We start from the raw sequence: 17,806 nt of genomic DNA, 5'->3' as shown, positions 1-17,806 counted from the left end.
TTTATTCTTAAAAATGAGGAGATAGAGTTAGCTTAGTAACGCTGACCTTTCTTCTAGTAACATATGAATTTGTGCTGATACTAGGTATTGTTCCTAAAAATAGGAAGTGGGGAACATACTAGAGATGTCAGAACGTTAGCTTAAGTTCAGAGGTCCTTAAGTTAATCACTTTTAGTCAAATATTTTCTTCTAATCCCTAGTCTTAGGTAGTATACATCCATTTGTATATTAATGAGTTGTTTCTTAATACTGATTTCTTGTACTTTATACTTTAACAATCAGATACTTTGGAGCTTATACCTGAAAATGAGCTGTTTCTTTTAGATCTTGTGAATGATGGAATCTTAGATGACATTAGAGTGTGGTACATGGTGGGTTATATACTTGCACAATTATTTCCTTTAATTATCAAAAGCAGAGTAACAATATGTTTTTAAAAACCGTGCCATTTCTCTTTGTTCAAAATGCAAAAAAGCATCCAAAAGCAGTAAACCTCTTTACAGGAAATTAATGTTATCCAGTTTGTTTCAGAACTTTTCCTGATTTTACTCTGGCTGTTACATAATTTATGTTCCAGTCAAGGGCTTGCAAAGTCAGTTGATTATAAACTTCAGATTACTCATTTATAATGGAAGTGTTAACACACTATCAACTATAGCAAGAAAATAGCACCACTGATAGCATGATGAATTTTTTTCTAGTGTGTCCTCTTTTTGCTATATATTTTACTTCATGTAAGAGGTTATACGTCTCTTATAATATTAGTATGAACTTCATATTTATTAGCATTTCTAGTTTTAGATATATGTTTGAAATTAATTATTTTAGATACCACTTGACATTGTTCCGAAAGAATGGCTGTGACCATATGGTTACTATGCCACCAAATCATTAATAAATAAGTCATCACTACCTTACTGGAATAGGACTGAAACAGATGAAAGAATTGTAGGAGGCTTTATTTTTTTTAATTGGCTTATTTTGACAAAAATCCTTTTCAGCTTCATTATTTTTTCTCGTATGTTCCAAATGAAAAAAATGCAAAAAATTAGTTGTGTCTGAAGGGAAAGGATTTTGACATCTTCTAATGTTGCAAAGACAGCAGTTAATTTTAAGTAAAATGTAGATTCATATAACTATCCAAACAATCCCTATAATTAATTAATTGCTTCATAAACTACATGTTAGCAACTTTTTGATAATTGGAGCTCCTAAAGTAGCAGATGATGTTAGATGCAACAACTGACATTAAAAGCTACCTAAAGTAGTTATTACCATTTACTTAATACACTTATGTTTGAATATACCATGAATGCATGGCTCCTCAGAACAATAAACTATTTCTCTTTTGTAAGGGAAAGGATCCTAAAGTTTAGATTATGGTGAATGTTAAAAAGAGAGAAGCTGATGCTTAAAATGTAGTTCAGTGTTAAATTTCTTGGGAATTTTAGAGAGACAATGGTACAATAGCATTTTGTTTTTACATAAAAGATTATTTGAAAGGCAGAGGTAGAGGGGGCAGAGAGGGAAAGAGAGTGAGTTAAGGTAATCCATCTACTGGTTCTCTCCCGCAAAAGCCCACAGTGGTTGGGGCTGGGCCAGGCTGAAGCCGGGAGGCAGGAACTCCATCCAGGTCTCCCACATGGTTTGCAAGGGCCCAAGAATCTGCATCATCATTTGCTTTACCAGGTGTATTAACATAGACCTGGAGCAGCCAGGACTCGACCTGCCCATTAATATGGGGTGCCAGTATTGCATCAGCAGCTTAAACCTACTATGCTACAGTGCCAGCCTCATAGAAATTTTTTTTAGTGTAGAATTATACTTAGACTGTGTATACTTAATTTTTAACAAATATGTTACACGTTTCCATTTTTTTCTGATGGCTTATACTGAAACAGTAAAGATACCTCTGGAGAGCCATCATAGAGACCTTTCACAAATAGTTTATTTTGTGGATGTTAGAACCACAAAATCATCTTCAGTCTCAATAAAGAAATGGACATGAAACATGAAATGATTTGCTCAAAAATTATTGAAAAGATAAAAGTCAGGGGCCGGCACTGTGGAGCAGTGGGTTAACGCCCTGGCCTGAAGTGCTGGCATCCCATATGGGTACCGGTTCTACTCCCGGCTGCTCCACTTCCAATCCAGCTCTCTGCTGTGTCCTGGGAAAGCAGTAGAAGATGGCCTAAGTCTTTGGGGCCTCTGCATCCATGTGGGAGACCTGGAGGAAGCTCCTGGCTCCTGGCTTCGGATCAGCGCAGCTCTGTTCGTTGCAGCCATCTGGGAATGAACCAGTGAGTGGAAGACCTCTCTCTCTGCCTCTCTTCTCTCTGTGTAACTCTTTCAAATAAATAAATAAATCTTTAAAAAAAAAAAAAGAAAAGAAAAAAGTCAGTAAATCAGCTTTTTGTCTTGGTTTGGTGCCCTTTTTTTTGCAATATTCTAGTTTTTACTCCCTTAAGTCATGAAGATTACAGTGATCCTTTATGGCCAGTTTTTTCCTTAAATCTGTTTTATTGAGCAAGATTGCTATGGCATAATGTTAGTAGAAGGGCAGTAGAATGGCGAGTGAGTTTGATTTAGGTTTCAAACTTTCCCATAATTGCTACATAATAATAGTCTGTTTTTTGTGCTTTCCATTCATTTTGTCTGATTTTTTTAGGTCAAACATTCTAGGTAGCATAAGCTTAGTTGTGGTACTATTGACCAATTTTTATCTCTGAAATTGAGTTTGTGATTATTCAAATTGAGACTGATCATTAATAATATACTGAAACCACATCTTAAAAGTTACATTAAATAGAAGTTATATTAAATAGAAAAATATGGTGTAATGAATGGATTAGTGACCAGGAATTCTTTATTTGTTCTTTGTATTTTATAGCATCTGTTTTTCATGATTTTCCTAACTTCCCATTTCAACTTTTGACTTGGTCCTTTTGCTCATAGTACTTTTTGGTTTTCTTTCCGTAGTCGTACTCCTGGAAGTCGTCAAGCCTCTCCAACTGAAGTAGTTGAGCGCCTAGGCCCCGGTACTAATCCTCCAGAGGGATTGGGGCCTCTTCCTAATCCTACAACTAATAAACCACTTGTTGAAGACTTTTCTAATCCTGAAACTCAGAATCTGGATGCCATGGAACAAGTTGGTCTGGATTCCTTACAGTTTGACTATCCTGGTAATCAGGTTCCAATGGACTCTTCAGGAGCTACTGTGGGCCTTTTTGACTACAATTCCCAACAGCAGGTAAAGCATACTCCTTTACGAGGCTCCTCTGAAGTATTTACTGGGGCAGTATTAACATGAATGATGGAGTTCTTGAATATTTAATGTTTATTGGTTAAAATGTTTTTGTAGTTGAAGGTGCTTCAAATAAATGGTTACGTATTTTGGTCACCACTTTCTAACTAGAAATGAAATGTTCTGACGATAATCTGTATCGAATGTTTTCCCTGACAGCTCTTTCAGAGGACTAATGCACTCACGGTTCAGCAGTTGACCGCAGCTCAGCAGCAGCAGTATGCATTAGCAGCAGCTCAGCAGCCCCACATAGGTGAGTCTGCAAAAATGGCCATTTGGACCAGGCTGCCAGAAACTGTTTGTATTAAAGTAGTTAGAATTTTTTTATTTACTTGTTGATGATACTTTGTTAGACTTTGAGACATCTCATTGAGATCAAAGGATATTAACTAGGGGACTAATTTGGTTTTTTTAATGTTGTTTGTTAATAAAAATCTGTTACTTAATAAAAGTTGCCAACATGTAAAGTTTTTTTCCCAACATGACATCAAGAGAGTATTAATTATCAAGTCAAAATGTTCATTTTAAAAACTATTTGAAAAATGGGAATCCCAAGAACATTTCTTAAAAAGATTTTCTCCTTTTAAGTTAATTGGCTTTTGACCTTTAGTCTTTACCGTAATTTGAATCATTTTAATTATATTTTTTACTGTTAGATTTCAAGCTTGTTAACATGTTGTATTTTTTATATTGGGGTATTTTTTTTTTCTTTTTTGACAGGCAGAGTGGATAGTGAGAGAGAGAGACAGAGAGGAAGGTCTTCCTTTTTGCCATTGGTTCACCCTCCAATGGCCGCTGCGGCCGGCGTACCACGCTGATCCGAAGCCAGGAGCCAGGTGCTTCTCCTGGTCTCCCATGCGGGTGCAAGCCCAAGCACTTGGGCCATCCTCCACTGCCTTCCGGGCCATAGCAGAGAGCTGGCCTGGAAGAGGAGCAACCGGGATAGAATCCGGCGCCCTGACCGGGACTAGAACCCGGTGTGCCGGCGCCGCAAGGTGGAGGATTAGCCTGTTAAGCCACGGCACCGGCCTTATTTTGTTTTTCTTAACTGGTCCCGGTCATCCCCCCATGGAAACCCTTACTGTTTATTAATACAGATAAGTCATAGAGATAGCTATTTATTAGTTATTTCCCTTCTTAACTTTGTGATTGTGATCTTCCAGTACTAAATTGCAGAATAAAAAGATTGAATGCTAATTTTTTTTTTTACTTTTTATTTTGAAATAATTATAGATTCACATGCATTTGCAGTGAGCATGCAGAGGGCTTCTCATATCTTATACCCAGTTTCCCTTAATGGCTCCCTCCCATGTAATTATAGTACAGTATTAAAAGATGTAACATGCCATCAGTACAGTGTTTATGCATAGTCACTTGTCACTTTGCCACCTGTGTGGATTCTTAACTTTTTTTTTTTTTTTTTTTTTTAAGATTTATTTTATTTATTTGAAAGGCAGAGAGAGAGAGTTTTCCATCCACTGGTTCACTCCCCAAGTGGCTGCAACAGCCAAAGGTGGGCCGTTCCAGAGCCAGGAGCCTGGAGCTTCTGGGTCTCCCATGCTGGTGCAGAGGCCCAAGAACTTGGGGCATCTTCTGCTGCTTTCCCCGGCCATTGTAGAGAGCTGGATTGGAAGTGGAGCAGCCAGGACTCAAACTGGTGCCTGTATGGGATGCCAGCACTGCAGGTGGCAACTTTACCTGCTGTGCCACAGCACTAGCCCCCTCTTAACTGTTTTATGCATACCTGATTTTGACTAAACTTGACTTTATTTCTGACTAGAAAAGTTGTGAGTACTCCTCACAGAATTGATGGAGGAATATATAGAACACTAAGTTGGTTGTCTTCTGTTGGGTTTGTATTGTTCTGTATCAGGACTGTTAGGCTTCCCAGTCTGACACTGTGCTTTCTTTGAATAAGAATGTCCACATTTATAGATGATGTCTAATAGCAGCATGTTCTCTGGACCTGTTTCTTTCCTCTTTTCCCCCAGTCCCGTTTTGCCCTGTACTTAATCCATCCATCTCTCAGTACCACAGTTTTTATTTCTTAAGGCTTTGTGATGTGTTTTAATATTTGGCATACCAACATGCCTGTTGCTCTTTTTTTGAGATGTTAACATTCTTGTTCCTGTTTAGTTTTTCATATGTACTTCAGAATCTGTTTACTTCTTAGGAAAAATTAAAATTTTTATGACATTAAGTATTATCCAGGGCATAGTGTGTTTTTAATTTTGGGGGCTGGTGTTACCACATAGTGGGTTAAGCCACCACCTGCAGTGCCGATATCCCATATGGGTGTAGGTTCAAGTCCTGGCTGCTTTACTTATAATCCAGCCCTCTGCTAATGTGCCTGGGAAAGCAGCAGAGAATGGCCCAAGTGCTAGGGCCCCTGCTACCCACGTGGGAGATCCAGAAGAAGCTTCTGTCTCTGGCCTGGCCCAGCCCCTACCTTTGCGGCCATTTGGGGAGTGAACCACAGATGGAAGACCTTTTTCTCTGTCTCTCTCTCTCTTATTCTACCTTCCAAATAAATAAATTTTAAAAAAATTGTTTAAAATTTTTTATTTGAAAACTAGACACACACACCCCTCTTCCATCTGCTGATTCACTCCCAAATGGCTGCAACAGCTGGGCTAGGCTAGGCTGAAGTCATCAGCTCGAACTCCATATGACTCTTCCACTTGAGTGTCAGGTCCCCAGCACCTGAGCCTTACCTGCTGCTGCTTAGGATACACATGAGCAGAAGATGGATCAGAAGTGAAATAGCCAGGACTCAGGCCAGGCACTCTGTACAAGGAGCAGACCACTTGGCAACTTCACCACCGTGTACCTCTCCCAAGATTACCTATTTCTTGATACAGTTTGTTCTTCGTTAGTTTATGATTTGCTTGCATTAAATGGCCTCCTTTCATTATAGCTTTAAATGGATATCTGAAAGTTCTTGAATATCTTATACAAAATTTGTAGAAAACAGTATTAAAAGATAAGTTTATTTTGATGTGAAAATCTTTGAAATCCATGAAGATGAATGAGTCTAATAGTTACAGCAAATACATATTATGAAAAGCCTATGCATGGATTAAAATTTTTTGCATCAAAAATAAACTTTGAATTCTATTTTCCGCAAATTTTTGGACTGCTTTCATGTTCAAAGTCATGAATCTTTTTAAATAATTGAATCATTTTTCCACTTTGGAAATAGTGACTTATTTATAATTATTACCATATGCATTCTTTCAGCTTGCTTTTTTTTTTTTTTTTTTTGGCATCAGATTGAGTAAGTGAAATTAGTCTCTGCAGTGTGTGTTTCTGCAGTTTTTGTCGAGGTCTAGTGTCAAAATAGTTACCTTATAAAATAAATTTAGATTTCTTTTGATGCCTTAGAGTTTAAAGATGTAAAACAACACAAACTTGGGCCATCATGTGCTACCTTCCAGGCACAATAGCAGGAAGCTGGATGAGAAATCAGTCAGCCAGGACTTGAAGCAACACTGATAAGGGTGGCCTATGTCAATATATTATTTCATTGTTGCAAGCAACAGTTAAATCCATTGTGCCGCAGTGACAGCCTCAGGATGTTTAAAAAAATTAACATCCACACACACTCATAAAAACAAAAGAGGCAGGATTGTAAAAGTAGTTGGGGAATGAATTTCTGCAGTGCAAGAAATTGAAGGAAATCTCATAAGGGGATAAATTGCAATAAAGTCGTGTATTTGCTGAGGCCTATAAGAGGAATAAGTGGAAAGGACCTTCACCCTACCACATGTGAGGTTTAAGTTCTTCCAATCATGTATGGTAAGAGACCCCGTTCTACTAATCCAAAGACTCGTTTTACAGATTTGAATATAGAGCATAAGTCAAGGTGGTCTTGGTACCACCTGATAGGTTAGTGCAAGAGAAATTTGAATAAAATAGTGTCTCAATGAAAAATGACAGTAAAAACATGAAAGGTAAGTTAGAAAAGAGTCATAACAGTTTACACTTGAGTTAGAAGTTAAAGAATGTTAAGGTTCTATTCACAACCTTTAAGAGATAAGGCTAACCTGTTAAAAGTCAACAGTGTTCCTGAAACAATAAAATTGTATGAAAACAAAGCATTTCAGCATCTTGTAAATAGAAATGATTGAAAAAATAGTTCTAAATGGGCCTCATAATTGATTGGACTTACTGAGCTGGAAAATAAAACTTAGGAAATCTCCCAGAACACTGGAATTACCCTTAGTAGTCAGGGCACGAGGAGTGAAATGCAATGGAGGGGTGAGTAACTAAAGATGTGCAAGGCCATTGTTCGGAAAGAGTCAAACCTTTCCTGACATCATGAGTAAATTGATACATGGGCTTTTTTTTTTTTTTTTTGGAAAACGCAATATGGTAGTGATAGCGAGTCTTCCTAAATTAATGTAGTTTGGTCAGAACCCCAAGAGTGTGTGTTTGTGTTTTAAATTTGAGAGTTTGATTTGGATATTTGTCTCAGAAATGTAAAACCAGAAAATTAATGGAAATCTAATAAAGTGGAAGGAAGGGGACTTGTTAAGTCTTATTTCAAAACACTTGTTATTTATGGACAAGAAAACTGAAATAAATCAGAGTCTGTGCATATATATGAGTTTAGGGCAGAGTAGTGGGATGAATTTTAATTTGGCCTTTCAACCCGGTGACAAAACAATTATTTGGAAAATAGCTTGGGGATAAATGGGTCTCATTCCTGGCAGATTGAAAATTTAAATGAGAAAATTAAAAAGTATAAAAGATTGATGTATTTCATCTTGTTGATAATCAGAAAGCATAAATTAAAATAGTTGGTTTTAAAATTTTTCTTACCAGATTGACAGCTGTTTAAAAAGCTTAATAAGGTCATGTTGTGGCAACAGTGAGTGACATTCCAACTTACCCTTGGTAGGAATATAAATTGGTGCAGCTATACTGGAGATTAATCTGGAAATGGGGATGAAGAGTTTATATTTGTTGTCCATTTAAGTGAATTTTCAAAATGATACAGGATAATGGAGACCTGGGTAGTTTTTTGAAAGCAGCATCATTTATGGCAAAAGATAATGAAATATCTAACTATGTGCCTGTAGTAGTCTGATTAAATCATATTCCTTCAGTTCTGCAGTTAAAGAGAATGAGCTAGATATGTATCTCGTGACAGAGATCTATCATTAATTGCTAAGTAGAAAAGTAGATCATTATAGTCTAGAATATAAAATGTGTGCTTAAAATTGAGAATACTCCATTAGTATTTGAACTTTTCAAAACTATTATAAAGTCATGAAATACAAAAAAAATTGGCTGGCTTTCAGATTTTTTGTGCTATAAGTAGAACATACTTTTCTATTTTTGATGATTAAGAAATTCATGATAGTTATGTTGAGGGAAATCTTGAAACCTTGGACCCATAGTGTAATTAGGCGTGTGACTCTATGTAAACTTGAACTATTGCACAGGTTTTATTGCACACACAGTTTCTTACCTTTCAAAAAATTTTTTTAAAATGGTATTGTTGTGCTTATACGTGAAATCAGTGTTGTGGTGTATACTTTCAAAAATTACAGAAAATAAATAAAAAAAACAGAGAAAATAATGTGGTTGAAACTCAACCAGTATCCCTTTTTAATAAAGAAATATTTATCTATTTGAAAGAGAGAGAGAGAGAGGACGATCTTCATCCGCTGATTTACTCCCCAAATGGCTGTAATGGCTTGGTCTGGACCAGTGGAAGCCAGGAGCTAGGAGCTTCTTCCTGATCTCCCATGTGGATATAGGGGCCCAAACATGTGGGCCATCCTCTGTGCTTTCCCAGGTACATTAGCAGAGAGCTGGATCCAAGGCAGAGCAGCCAGGACTCAAACTGGTGCCATGCGGGAAGCCAGTATCGCAGGCAACGGCTTTACCCGCTGTGCCATAACGCTGACCCCAATAAGGATACATTTTGTGTGTGAGACATGGTATGACCTAGACTGTACGTGTATATGTACACTAGATTGTTGTGAAATATACTTCATATTGTGAATCAAAGTCAAAAACTTTGAAAGGTACTGTAAACTAGTCTAAAATAGGTTTTTTTAAATCTTGATTTGTAAGTTCCAGATTTTAAAATTTATCTTTTGGATTTTTTTTTTTTTTTTTTAAAGAATTTCTGGGCCAGCGTTGTGATGTAGCAGATACAGCCACTGCCTGCAGAGCTGTCATCCCACATGGCATTGCTTTGAGTCTGGGCTGCTCCACTTGCTGTCCAGCTCCCTGCTGTGGCCTGGGAAAGCAGTGGAGGATGGCCCAAGTACTCGGGCTCCTGAACCCACGCAGGAAATCCAGAGAAAGCTCCTGGCTCCTGGCGTTGTCCTGGGTCAGCCCCTGCTGTTGCCGCCATTTGGGGAGTAAATCAGCAAATGGAAGATCGATCTTTCTCCATCTGATTCTCTCTCTGTAACTCTGCCTTTCAAATAAATAAATAAATGTGTTTTTTAAAAGAAAAAATAACTTTATATCCACCTACTTTCATACCTGTAATCTTTCCCCCTTTTTGTCATCTTTTTATTTTATTTTTATTTTTGACAGGCAGAGTGGACAGTGAGAGAGAGAGAGAAAGGTCTTCCTTTGCCGTTGGTTCACCCTCCAATGGCCGCCACGGCTGGCGTGCTGAGCTGATCCGATGGCAGGAGCCAGGTGCTTATCCTGGTCTCCCATGGGGTGCAGGGCCCAAGCACCTGGGCCATCCTTCACTGTACTCCCGGGCCACAGCAGAGAGCTGACCTGGAAGAGGGGCAACCGGGACAATCCGGTGCCCCGACTGGGACTAGAACCCGGTGTGCCAGCGCCGCAAGGCGGAGGATTAGCCTAGTGAGCTGCGGCGCCGGCCGCTTTTTGTCATCTTTTAAACTTCCTTTTTTGATGTCCTTAACTCTGAATACATCTTGAAAAAAAATAATTTATTTGAAAGGTAGAGTTACCCAGAGGCAGAGAGAATCTTCCATCCAATGGTTCATTCCCCAAATGGCTACAATGACCAGAGTTGGGCCAATCCCAAGCGGGGAGTTTTTTCTGGGTTTCCCATGTGTGTACAGTGGCCCAAGGACTTGAGCCATCCTCTACTGCTTTCCCAGACCGTAGCAGAGAGCAGGATCGGAAATGGAACAGCAGGGTCTCAAACCTGTGCCCATATGGGATGCTGGCACTGCAGGCGGTGGCTTACCCACTACACCACATCACCGGCCACTCTAAGTACATCTTTTTCATGGTTTCTTTCTCATCCACTTATCTCAATTATTTTTCCAGAAGAGGCAGCCCTAGGATCATGTTTTCAGATTTTTAGTAATCATTACAGTGATTCCTCATTACCTAGGAGTTTCTTCTCACTTTAATAAGTACTATAAATGTTTATTTTAAAAATATTTCTTAGTCTTCAGTAAATCCATGGGCATGTATTGTTAGAGTCAACAGTAGGCTGAATTAAAACTCTTCCTTGTGTCTGTGTTGCCTGCAGAGTAAGGTCCAAACCTTCAGTTCTTGTGTCAGAAAGCTCTTCATCAATCTTCACTCTGGTTATAGCTCTTGTTTTATTATGTACCTGTTATATTCTAGTACAGTGCAGTCACTTAATACTTAATATCACATCTGATTTTTTTTTTTTTTTGAACATTTATGTATTTACTTGAGAGGGAGGGAGAGATCTTCTGTCCGCTGATATCCCCAAATGGCTGCAATGACTGGAACTGGGCCAGTACGAACCCAGGATTCTTCCAGGTTCCCAACATGGATGCGAGGGCCCAAGCACTTGGGCAATCTTCTGTTGTTTTCCCAGGCTGTCAGCGGGGAGCTGTACTGGAAGGGGAACAGCCAGGACTCCACCCGGTGCCCTTGTGGGATGCTGGCGCTGCAGGCGGATGTTTAACCTACTATGCTAAAGACCTGGGCCCCACATGTGATTTCTTAAAAAAAAAGTGCAAGAAAGCTGGTGATACTGTGTATTTATTAAATGAAGAACTTCAAGTCAGGTTGTGTATTCAAGGTCACTTAGTAAAAAATTGACATACTATATAGTTTCCTCCCCCCGCCCCACCCGACTCCAGATTCAGAGTATAAATGTTTTTACCTAATGAAGAAAGACACTTTACATTTTTATTCATTATCTCTCCCCTTTTTAAATATAGCTGGAGTATTCTCAGCAGGCCTTGCTCCAGCTGCATTTGTGCCAAATCCATATATTATTAGTGCTGCTCCTCCAGGAACTGATCCATATACTGCAGCAGGATTGGCTGCAGCAGCAACATTAGCAGGTAACTTTTTGTTCATCCTTGTTTATTATGGATTTAACTATAATTTTGGTGTAGGCTTTATTTTTATCTGTTTGGGCAATTTGAAGTTTCTTGGATGAACTGAACCATTATCCAGATTGAGCTGGTTTCCAGGGAGTGATTTTTCAACTAATGCCACAAGGAAGAGCCTAAGCCATAACACTTTTCCACCAATACAAAGTTAGTTTACATTTTCATTTCTGCAGTTTCAGAAATCTTATGCTTTCAAACATGAATCTCCATTTTACTGATCAATCCCAGTATCCACAGAGATACTGTAAAGTACTATTTTTCGGAAAATAAACCAGGTGATGTGAATACTCAGGCCAGGGGTAATGTAAAGAGCGTCGGCAATCTAAGGGATTGCATGTCTAAAAGGTTTGTTGAGCGCTGTTAAAATGAATTAGAGGGTCATAAAAGGAGAGTGAAGTTGGGAAGAACTTAATAAAAACTGCAAAACCCTTGAGACTACCACTCAAAATCTGAAATAGAAACCAAAATGATACCACTTTTTTAAGTCTCGGGCTGGTCAGGCACTGTTACTGAACAAAACAATTTGCTGATCTTGCGTAGGGTAGGAAGAGTTTGTTTTAGCTTGAATTGGCTGCAGAAATAGAAGTAAGATTTCAATGTGATTTATGCTGGTCACTGTTACAAGAACAGGTTGGAGTCTGCTCATGGGCTAACTTGAAGCTGTCAGTGAGTCTTTTTGGTTTTCAGTGCTCTCTTCACCGAAATGATTGTCAGTAATCAATTACATTGTTTTAAATTCACTTTTGGTATTCAGCAATCTTTTTCTAGAAGTTTAGAATTTATAGTCAAATCTTTTGTTGTTTGAAGGCAGTTAATTTCAGATTCTTACTTGATACCCTAGCTAGTAGAATGGAACTAACTTGTTACATTCAGATTTGGATATGCATGTGATTCTTTAACCATATGGATTTTTTCTGATGCATGTAGCTTGATGTTAGTATATAATATTACCGTATATAAAGATACTCATATTTTTATTTTTTTGACAGGCAGAGTTAGAGACAGAGAGTTACAGACAGTGAGAGAGAGACAGAGAGAAAGGCCTTTCTTCCATTGGTTCACTCCCCTAATGGCCACTGTGGCCAGCACTGCGCTGATCCGAAGCGAGGAGCCAGGTGCTTCCTCCCAGTCTCCCATGTGGGTGCAAGGACCTAAGCACTTGGGCCATCCTCCGCTGCCCTCCCGGGCCACAGCAGAGAGCTGTACTGGAAGAGGAGCAGCCGGTTCTAGAACCCAGTGCCCATATGGGATGCTGGCACCTCAGGCGGAGGATTAGCCAAGTGAGCCATGGCGCCAGCCAATACTCATATATTGTACATTTATCCATGGGACGACTGACAGGAGCAATTTTAAGAGGTCATTTATTTTGGGATAAGCATTCTGGACTAGGTTTTCTAGGACCAGTGCTGTCTAGGAAAAATACAATGTGATCCAGAAAATGTGATTTAAATATTTTTAAGATTTATTTTTGTGAAAGGGCAGAGTGACAGAAGGGGAGAGAGAGAGTGAGTGAGAAAAGAGATCTTCCATCCTCTGGTCCACTCACCAAATGACAGCAGTGACTAGGGCTGGGCCAGAGTGAAGCCAGGAACCCATAGCTCCATCCTGGTTTCCCCACATGGGTAGCAGGGTCATCTGCTGTCTTCTCAGGCCATTAGCAAGAAATTGGGTCTGAAGTGAAGCATTGGGGACTCCAATTCTAATCAGCACTCCCACCCTGGATATCAGTGTCACAGCAGCTTAACTGGCTGCACTACAACACTGGCCCATTATTTAAAACTTTTGAGTTGCCACATCATAAAAGCAGAAAACAAATGCTATTAATTTCAATATATTTTGTTTAGCCCAACATGTCCATAATATCATCTTTTCAGCCTGTAATCAGTGTTTTTAAAATTACTAATAGATTGGTTTATTTGAAAGGTAGAGTGTCAGAGAGAAATCTCCATTTTTGATTCACTCCTCAAGTGGCTGCAGCAGCCAGGTATGGGCTAGGCTGAAGCCAGGAGCCAGGGACCCAACACTTGGGCCATTTTCCACTGCTTTCCCAGGCACATTAGCAAGGAATTGGATTATATGTGGAGTAGCCGGGACTCAACCCAGCATTCTGATATGAGATGTACCACAGCACCAGCCACTTGTGCTAAGTCTTAAATCCTGTGTATATTAAACTTTTATAGTACATGCCGTTTTGGACTGTCCACCTCTTGATTGTTTAGAAACTGCAAGGGGCTTCTAACTCTGTTGGATAGTGAAGTTGTAGGTAAATGTCTGACTCCTGTTCTGTTTCTGCAGTGTACCCTTTCTTCATAAAGTCTTTTCAGTACTGTAACAGCCCCTCATTATAGGTTGTCATTACCTGGCTACCTTTGGAAATATAGTTTGCCTTTAAAGTTCTTAATGCTTTTCATTTTAGTAATTATGTTAATTACAATGGGCTTTATTTTCTTCCAAAACAAAGTGAAACCAATGAGATGCCCTAACATTCCGCTGGCAATTTTAGGACGTTCTTGTGTCAGAATTTATGGCATTTTCTTCATTACTGTAATGGTGGGACTTACTGTGCATAATTCTATTTACTCTCTAGGAATCAAATATTAAATATAAAGTATAACAGAGCAGGAACAGTTCATTCAGTTTCTCCTTATTAGCTTTCTTACCTATTTTCATCTGTTCTTATATTACCTACTTCTTTCTTGTTTTGACTCACTGCTCTCATTTTCCTAACCACATAAACACTGATGTCGTATTTATTTGTGTATAATTTCAGTTGCTATTTGAGAATTGTGACTGTTTCACAAATTAAGAATATTTTTCAACTTGATTTTCTATTCAGATACCACTGTAGCAAACTTGGTACTGGAATGTTTGCCAGCTTTGTGTTATAGGTTGCAAAGCAAAGGATAAAATGATTTTTATGTAACTCACCTCAGCAGTTAGAAAATAATTCTTAAGAGAATTGATTGATAAGAAACCTTAGTTTTATTATGTCTAATGTTCCCTGTACACACTTATTTGTGTTTGGCAGTACAAGACCCATGAATTGGATTTCATACGTGTTGAATAGAGGATTACATGCCCTGTCAATCCATTAGTAGCTTTAAATTCTGATTCACATCTTGCATTAAGACCACTACTGTCATATAATCCATGCACCAATAATGATATTTGCTCCCAAATAAAATTAGGGGGAAAAAACAGCAAGAAGAGGTGGGAGATTATAAAGATAGTTTATAGAAATTAAAGCTAACTTTTAATGAAAATACAAGAGAAGTTCAAAATGTTTGTGGAAAAATGGAGTAAGAACATGTTCTGTTCTAAGTCTTATGCTTGTCCCCATTTAAACAAATAGTGACTGACCTCAGATTTTATCTGTAAAATCTAGTGACCCTTCTTTCTGATTTCTTTTTTGGGGGGGACATGGGGTATTGATTTAGGTCCAGCAGTGGTTCCACCTCAGTATTACGGTGTTCCGTGGGGGGTGTATCCAGCCAATTTATTTCAGCAACAAGCTGCAGCTGCGGCAAACAACACAGCCAATCAGCAGGCAGCATCACAGGCTCAGCCTGGACAGCAGCAGGTAGGCCCTTGGTTCCGTCACTAGGACTTGAATATTCTTTTCTGTGGGTTTCTAGTGTTGAAGATCTGTGTCTTTTTCTCTTTTGTTTCCTAAATATGTGACATAATATCTGGCACATATAATTGGTTCACAAGTATTTATTATGTAGTTTTTTCCTGACTTATACTTTGTTTAGGAATTTAAAGATTTGGTGTATTTCATTTCTATATTTCTGTTATATTTCACTCTTCAAATTCTCTAGCAATTTTAAAATTCTTTTCAGCATTTCTTAGAAGTATGCTCATAATATTCCTTTCAAAGTAATGATCTTTTCATATTTCTCCAAGTATTTAAATTACTGTTGAAAATATTAGCTTAATATTTTCTGATCAATGAAAAGAACTTGCATTTCAGTTTTCAGACTTAGAAAACAGTGATAATAAAGTTAAATGTTTTAATTTTCAGCTAAGATTTTGCCATTCTCTCCACTCCTAAACAAATCTCTTAAAAATAGAATTGCCTTGGTAAATTAATCAGCATGACTATTAGAAAGAATGCTTGCTCAAAGGCCTGGAACTTCCATGTTGCTTTATAAATTATTCTAGTTGTTAAGAGCCAGTGATTATGTTTTTGATAAAATATTTTGTGATTTTGCATGCCGAATCTATATTGCATCACACGTAAATGTGTTCCACTGCAAAAGCTATTTGTAATTTATTCACAGTTGTCCTAGGTAAATTTGTTGATTTATCTATTACTTTTAAGAAAATCATTTGTCCTTTTAGGTTCTCCGTGCTGGAGCAGGTCAACGTCCTCTTACTCCCAGTCAGGGTCAGCAAGGGCAGCAAGCAGAATCACTTGCAGCAGCTGCAGCAGCAAATCCAACTCTGGCTTTTGGTCAGAGTCTTGCTACGGGCATGCCAGGTATATATTTGGTTAGTTGTAGAAATACGAATAGATTTGAAATCTGAAATTTTTAAGTCTTAGGCTCCCACATTGAAGGGTGAAACAATTGAGAAGTGTCTTTAAAATCTTGACTGCCTGGTAATGAACTCAGATGCTAATGGTTGATTTCAATACTGTTTGTGAGACTGAATGACAGTAATGCTAAATATGTGTCAAAATTCTCTACAAAGCCCTTTTTTCCTTACTCTTATGTCATAAACTAAAGCATCTTTCCAGGTGAACCTAGCCCAGATTTCTGAATATTTCAAGAAGTGAAAGCAGTTGGTTGCAATTTGCTACTTTTCCCATAAGAACAGTCATTTAGGGGCAGGCATTGTGGCACAGCAGGTTAAGATACTACTTATTATGCCCCATCCCATATTGGAGTGCCAATTCGAGTCCCAGCTACTCTGCTTCCAGTTTTTATATTGCTGTCCCTAAAGTAGGAAGGCGAATAGAATGACAGGCCTTTTTTTTTAATTTTTTAAGGCTTAATGATTTGAAAGAGTTACCAAGAGAGATGGATGCAGAGAGAGTGAGCTTCCATCTGTTCATCCCCTCCCCAAATGGGCACAGTGTCTAGAGTTGGGTCAGGCTGGAGCCAGGAGTTTCATCTGGGTCTCTCAAATGGGTGGCAGTGGCCCAAACAGTCCATCTTCTGCTGCTTTTCCCAAACCATTAACAGGGAGCTAGATCAGAAGTGCAGCAGCCAGGATTCAACTAGCACCCGTACATATTCCATTGTTGGAAGCAGTGGCCTTACTCACTATGCCACAATCCTAGCCCCACCTTCTCATTTTTTAACTAAGTTATATATTTGCTTCCTGTTAGCTACTGTCCTGGTCCCTTGCAGAGACAAGGTGTTGGCACAGCAGCCTTTTGAGGAAATGACTGAAACTGAAGTCGCTGTAGGGACATGCAGATAAAACTTGAAAGAAGTGAGCTCGGAGAGTTCTGGAGTATTGCTAAGACTACTCAGGGTTCTTCTTAGGTTTTAGTTACAGATAGAGAGGTGTGGACTACAGAATCCTTCTGCCTTAACTAGATTCTTAGGGGAACCTGGAATTTGAAGTAGTTTTGGGCTGTGTATGTTTCCTGCTGCCTCTGTTGCTAATCTTGCTAGGCTCTTGGTACTTTCTAGGCTCATTTCTTAATACATGCCTTTGTTCCCTTTCTTTGTTTTAGCTCATAGTTTTATTTTTTATCTTACTAAAAAAATAAGTGCTATTGATTTTATTGAGTTCTTAGAATCTATTATATTCACCTTATTTCCATTCTATAAGAAAGCTATTGCTTTCTTGTTTTAACAGTAAATTCTTGATAATTCTAAAAATAGCTTTTTAATACTTTAATTGTCTAAAAACAACTTGATTGTTAACCATGGAATGATAAAAACTGGTAAGATTTGTAACATTAGGACACTTCTTAAAGCAGATTATTTTATTTAAGCTTTTGAGCCACATTTGGCTCCTGTAGAATATAAACTTAAAAATCCGTCTCATAAAAGTGGCCTTACTGAAATTAGTATGTCTCAAGTGAGTTAACTGTTCAGATGGTTGCTTCACTCTAAAGCTTCTCGTGCCGCTGTACTGAATTCTCCTCAGCATCATCATTCTCTTTCCATATCCATACAGTTCCATAGATAGAAAGCTAATGTGTGATAATAAA

General features: G+C 38.4%; 1 protein-coding gene across 13 annotated transcripts in view; it reads left to right on the top strand.

Annotated features, from left to right (window-relative positions):
- The window catches only part of PUM2 (pumilio RNA binding family member 2), a 92,260-nt gene that overhangs the window by 36,328 nt on the left and 38,126 nt on the right, over positions 1-17,806 (top strand). For 12 of the 13 annotated variants that reach the window (XM_062209013.1, XM_062209018.1, XM_062209014.1 and 9 more), the window contains 5 exons: positions 2,980-3,250; positions 3,464-3,557; positions 11,458-11,583; positions 15,072-15,214; positions 15,979-16,117. In XM_062209013.1, the coding sequence (XP_062064997.1) occupies positions 2,980-3,250; positions 3,464-3,557; positions 11,458-11,583; positions 15,072-15,214; positions 15,979-16,117 (773 nt within the window). The remainder of the gene's footprint in view (positions 1-2,979; positions 3,251-3,463; positions 3,558-11,457; positions 11,584-15,071; positions 15,215-15,978; positions 16,118-17,806) is intronic. The other variant, XM_062209009.1, reaches the window with a different exon arrangement.

Source organism: Lepus europaeus, chromosome 13, assembly GCF_033115175.1.
Source record: "Lepus europaeus isolate LE1 chromosome 13, mLepTim1.pri, whole genome shotgun sequence".
NCBI lineage: Eukaryota > Metazoa > Chordata > Mammalia > Lagomorpha > Leporidae > Lepus > Lepus europaeus.
The sequence above is the reverse complement of the archived record's forward strand: the minus strand, read 5'-3'. Positions and strand labels throughout refer to the sequence as shown.